The 6,000-nt window shown below is 39.0% G+C and overlaps 1 protein-coding gene across 1 annotated transcript in view; it reads left to right on the forward strand.

Moving 5' to 3' along the window:
- AQP1 (aquaporin 1 (Colton blood group)) overlaps positions 1–5,068 on the forward strand; it is a 29,675-nt gene extending 24,607 nt beyond the window's left edge. Inside the window, exons 3-4 of the mRNA XM_006120584.4 lie at positions 1,730–1,810; positions 3,941–5,068. Of these exons, the coding sequence (XP_006120646.1) occupies positions 1,730–1,810; positions 3,941–4,120 (261 nt within the window). The 3' untranslated portion in view covers positions 4,121–5,068. The remainder of the gene's footprint in view (positions 1–1,729; positions 1,811–3,940) is intronic.
- The last annotated feature ends 932 nt before the right edge of the window (positions 5,069–6,000 follow it).

Here is a 6,000-nt window from a genome sequence, read left to right on the forward strand (position 1 = left end):
CTGTTGTGTCGGGGAAAGGAGCCTTTCCCTCAGAAGCACCTTACTCCTGTTTCTTGCTCTGTAACTATGATCATGGCTGTATGTATCTTTCTTTCTTTCCTCACTACCTAACAGGAGGGGCTTTTAAAAGATCTCTAGCATGCCTGAAGTGGAGTCAGCTGGCCCTAATTGATTCAAGGTAGCTCTGTCTCAGCTGACCCCTAATCTGCCTGAAACAGCTCTTTGTCAGCTGCTCCTAATTTGCCCACTCCTTGTTAACAAGGGAGTTGGCTTTTTTTCTCCCTCCTGGGGCTGCCTTTCTCCCACTCTATTGCAGCCCTCTGATCTGACCTTGTCACACCTTAGGGACATTGTTATACAATGATAATGATATGGATCACACAATACCTTTATTTCCCAGTGCAACAGCCTTCACCTAGGCTATGTCTAGAATGGCATGATTTTCCGGAAATGCTTTTAATGGAAAAGTTTTCCGTTAAAAGCATTTTCGGAAAAGAGCATCTAGTTTGGCACAGACGCTTTTCCGCAAAAGCACTTTTTGCGGAAAAGCGTCTGTGCCAATCTAGATGTACTTTTCTGCAAAAAAGCTCCAATCACCATTTTCGCGATCGGGGCTTTTTTGCGCAAAACCAATCTGGGCTGTCTACACTGGCCCTTTTGTGCAAAAGTTTTGCGCAAAAGGACTTTTGCCCGAATGGGAGCAGCATACATGAGATCGTCAGTGCTTTTGTGGAAATTCAAGCGGCCAGTGTAGACAGCTGGCAAGTTTTTCCAGAAAAGTGGCTGATTTTCCAGAAAAAGTGGCCAGTCTAGACACAGCTCTAGACTCACCAAGGACTGACCCTAGAACCAGCAGAGGTGAATGTCACAGTATGCCCACCAAGAACTGAATTACACCAGCTCTGCTGCTCTCCAGACAAATTTCTTTCCTTTTCCCATGAACTGCATACTCCTCCCCTGCTGCTCCTGAAATATCTTCCCAGTTCCTGCATTCTATGCAGCCCTTTGTTCCTTCAAAACCTTGCTCCACAATGACTTGGCTTGAGTCATCAATGCTCAATATTCTACATTTTGAAAAGAATTATAACAAAATAAGATAAAACAAAGAATTAGCTTTTTTTGAAGATAAGGAACTTCATCACCTTGTTTGATGAATGCCTCCCCATTCTCCAGCTTGGTCTCATGTGTCTCATATAAGCTCAATGTTAAGTTCTTGGGGATATGAACCGTGCCTATTGTGGCCTTTGTAAGGTAGCATGGACTCATGGGATATACACAAATATTGACAGTAAGAGAGATTACTGAAACTACACAACCTCCGATTTTAAGAGATGATTTTAAAGCATATACAGATGCACCAAGTTGATGCACTAGGATGAATACTGGCATAACTCTATTAAAAGTGAAGCTACATTGATTCACAACAGTTATGAACCTTAGGTGAAATCTTGGTCCCATTAAAACAATGGCAACGTTTCCGTTAACTTCAATGGGTGGGGCTCATTGAAGACAATTCTGTTCACCCCCCACAGAAGCTCCCTTCTTATTATTTTCCATTCCATTCCCTATAATGCTCCATAGATGTCTCCATTAAGAATCAAATTGGGTTGGTCACAAACCTCCTAGGTGATAAGTAAGGATAGATTTTACTGCATTTAAGAGACATATATTTTGTTGTTGTGCAACTCCTTACATTCCAAATCACTTTTATTCTCTTTCTCTCTTCTAGATTGATTACACTGGTTGTGGAATTAATCCTGCCAGGTCTTTAGGTTCAGCTTTGGTTGCCAGAAACTTTACTAATCACTGGGTAAGTCCAAATCATTTGTTCCACAGGAATTTATTCTAGGGACAAAAACTGAAGATGAAGTTAATAAGGATTATTAAGCATCGATGTGTATACCTATAGCTAAGATTTTTGGACAAGAAGTATTGTAAAAGTATGTTTGCAGCACAAACATACAAACTTTAAAAGCTATTGAGCCAATAATATAATACATCATTCAATAAACATAGCATTGTTTCAGTGCATGAAATAATTGCATGCAAATCACAAACTTCTCAATATTATCCCTTATTCAGTATTATCCCATTTATCTTACTCTGAACATTCTTTTAGATTTGAACTGACTTGTTGCAAAGTTCTGGCCAAGTACTCAATAGTCAAGTTGTGTTTCTGAGCTGTGATTGGTCAACCACAGTAGGAGCACCCCTAGACTTAGTAGATCCTTCAAGGTATTTATGCACCTAAATCCCATTGAAAAAAATGGCAACCAGTCATCTAAATACCTATGAATACATGAAGGCTTTGACCCCATTCAGGAAAGCACTTTAAGCTCATGAATAACTTTAAGCACATGAGTAGTTGTTTTGAAGTCAATGGGACTATTCATGTGGTCCAGGTTAAGCATCTACTTACATGCTGTCCTGGATCAGGGTATTGGAGAGTAAGGGTTATTTTGAGGGAAGGGTTTTATCTTGAAATAACCCCATTTTTTTCTCTCAAAATAGAGCTATTTCGAATTAGTGTCATAACGCGATTATGCAAGTGAAGTGCAGGATATTTAAATCCCCGCTTCATTTGCAGTTTCGGGTGTCTGCATTTGCATTCCTTGAGAGAGGAATGAAATGTAGACATACCCTTTGAAAATAGTTATTTCGAAATAGAGGTAGTGTGGAAGCTCCGTTGCTGCTATTTTGAAATAACTACTCCCCAGAGTCATTCAGAGTAATTACTCCCCAGTGCTTCCTGGGTCTCTAATTCAAGGCAATGCATCCACATAAGGAAGCCTGGCTTGGACTAATTTTGAGGCTTCTCTGTAGTTGGGACAGGCTATTTTGAAATAGTTATTCTGGGAGTTATTATTTCAAAATAAATTATTTTGAAATAATTTCCTAGTGTAGATATGCTCTAAGTATGTCCATTTTAAGGCACAGGATAAGCTGTTAGGGTATGTCTACACTACCCCGCTAGTTTGAACTAGCGGGGTAATGTAGGCATACCGCACTTGCAAATGAAGCCCGGGATTTGAATTTCCATGGGTTCCCAAACTGGGGGGCATGAAGAAATTCCAGGGGAGGCATGAGGCAACCCAGCCCACCTCCCCAAGTTGTGCTGCTATTTTTGTTACTTTTGTTTTTTGTCCCCTCTTTTTTTTTTTTTTTCTTTTTTTTTGGCTCAACAAGTTTTGCTGCTATTTGGGAGTGAGGGTTTCTCAAAAATCAAAAAGGGTGGTATGATGCCAAAAAGTTTGGAAACCACTGGTCTAGACGTTCTCTTTCGAAAAAGCATAGTTTGCATTCAATAGCACCTTTTTTCGTAAAATGAGGTTTATCGCGATCGAAAAAACTGCCACGTACTTTCGATTTATTTTCAAAAGAACGTGGAATCAGTCTAGATGCAGGTGAAGTTTTTTTTTTAAAAAAGTAGTCTAGACACACCCTTACTGAGAAACATCCAAAATGTTTTACCAGAATGTGCCTAATTTTAGATATTCAACCACCCTGGCAATATTACCCTAAATGACTGCTCAAAATGCACAGCAAGTCATCATCAGAACCAAGATTAAAACTCTGGAGTTCCTGGTTCCCGGGTCCCCCACAAAATCCATTATATGACTATTTCTAGGTCTAATCCAAACACAGGTTGTTTCCAAACACAGGGAGGAGGGATAGTTCAGTGGGTTGAGCATTAGCCTGCTAAACCCCAGCCTCTGAGTTCAATCCTTATGGAGGACACTGAAGGAATTTGAGACAAACATTTGTTAGGGATGGTACTTGGTTCTGCTGTGAATGCAGAGGTCTAGACTTACTGACCTTTCAAGGTCCCTTCCAGAGATAGGCAATCTCCATTAATTTATTTCCAAGAATGGCCCTCTAGAGCAAATGGGTATTTTGGGAAGCACTGAAAGAATTACCCGCCTTGCATGTTGTATTTCAGATCTTTTGGGTGGGCCCAATCCTGGGAGGTGCAAGTGCCTCCTTGATCTACGACTTCATCCTGGCTCCTAGAAGCAGTGACCTGACTGATCGTATGAAGGTCTGGACCAGTGGCCAAGTGGAAGAATATGAACTGGATGGCGATGACATTAACACAAGGGTGGAGATGAAGCCAAAATAAAGAAGAATGCAGGGAATGGAACAAGTGTTTCTGGAGATGTTATCACTATTATAGACTCTTTGTAAACAAATAAGCAGTACTTCCGGGAGGTTTTTAATTCACTAGGGTTTTCCATTTCCTTGCCCCCTTTCATGCTAGCCTTTTCTATCTGGCTTTTAAGTACAAAGGAGATGAAGCCAAAATCATTAAACACGTGCGTGTGAGCTAGTGGGTGAAGTTAAAATTCTGAATCCCCAGATTTATGGCACTGTATTGAAAGGAATCGGTCCCCCAATGTCTACAGTTATGATGCTAAAGTTCAAATGACCAGTGTAAATCCTGTGACAGTGGAATGCTAAAACACATGATCTTGCTCTGCCCATAATGGGATTTTTACTAGACAGAACGCTTTACCATAAAGTATGAGGCATAATAAGCACAAGAAAAAATTCTCTCCAACTGTGGGTCCAAAAGAATCATTTAGAAATAAATGCATCTAAATGAGTTATTAGTTATATGGAACGTGACTGAGCTTGCTAGACTTCATGCAATCTCTAAAACACTGTACCACACCTGCTCTCAGCAAACGTCAAATTTGCAAGGGCCAGAAACGTTACATCTTTCAATCTTATATTCTCCCTGCACAATCTCAACTGCAGCCAGCAGATTTAAAACAAAATCTGAATTTTCTGATTCCAGGGAACTAATAACAACAAGTCAAATTGGAGAAAAATTACAATGGCCACCAGAACAACAAATTGCCAATATGAAATCAGGATTTGCCTATTCCTGTGGCTAGTCTGCTTTTGTTAATCTTGCATTGATAACTGTGCATCTTAAATAAAACAGAAAAAAATAAAACCCACCCCACTTTGTTTTAGTAGCTTATACTGGGAAATTCAGGGACAATGTAACACAAGGTATGAGTATATTCTAAGTGGGAACAAATAAATATTTTTTGAACCTAAATACATTTTGGGGTTATTTCCTCTTTATATATATATATATGTTTTATATTAAAAGACTAATAAACTGTTTTGTAAGAAAATAAGAGAAGAAAACAGGAAAAGGATTGTGGTAAAATGTTATGCAAAATAAATGACACTGGACATGCAGGGAAAACTAACACAAAAATCTATAAGACTATTTTCTGTTTTTATTTTTGTGCTACTTATTATTGCCTAAGTAATACCCAGTTGTAGATGGTTGTGTGTACTAACTGCAGACTATATTCAAAGCAGATACATTTTAATATACCTTTCTTCACTTAGATTATCACCTTTAAATAAGACATTAGCCCTGGGGGTATCTATATAAAAGATTGCACACTTTGAATTCACCCAGCCCATCAATTGATATTGCTATGGATCTATTTTCATGTCAATGAAACAGCATTGATTGGGTAGGCAGCCAAAACAGGATTGCAATTGATAGGAAATTGCAGGCAATTCATTTCACGTACAGCACATAAAACTAAAAATGCCAAGAAAATTTGGAATACATTCTCCTTTCTTGCATTCACATTTGGTATATTATCCCATGTATTATCTACGTAAATATGGCATGGTTGGATTTTGGACCAGTTTAGAAATAAATGAAATCAGTTGTATTGATACACTAACTGATCATGACTCTTGATTTTTAACCTGCTATGCACTGCAGTGTAACTTCAGTTTGTAGTCCAATATTCAGTACCCTCCATTTTCCCCCTGGAAAGTGGGAAGAGGGAAAGAGGGAAGGTCCTTTCTTGGATTGAGAACTGGTTAAAAGACAGGAAACAAAGGGTAGGAATAAATGGTAAATTTTCAGAATTGACAGGGGTAACTAGTGCTGTCCTAGGACCAATACTATTCAACTTATTCATAAATGGTCTAGAGAAAGGGACAAGCAATGAGGTAGTA

The sequence above is a fragment of the Pelodiscus sinensis genome, chromosome 2, assembly GCF_049634645.1.
Source record: "Pelodiscus sinensis isolate JC-2024 chromosome 2, ASM4963464v1, whole genome shotgun sequence".
NCBI classification, from domain to species: domain Eukaryota; kingdom Metazoa; phylum Chordata; order Testudines; family Trionychidae; genus Pelodiscus; species Pelodiscus sinensis.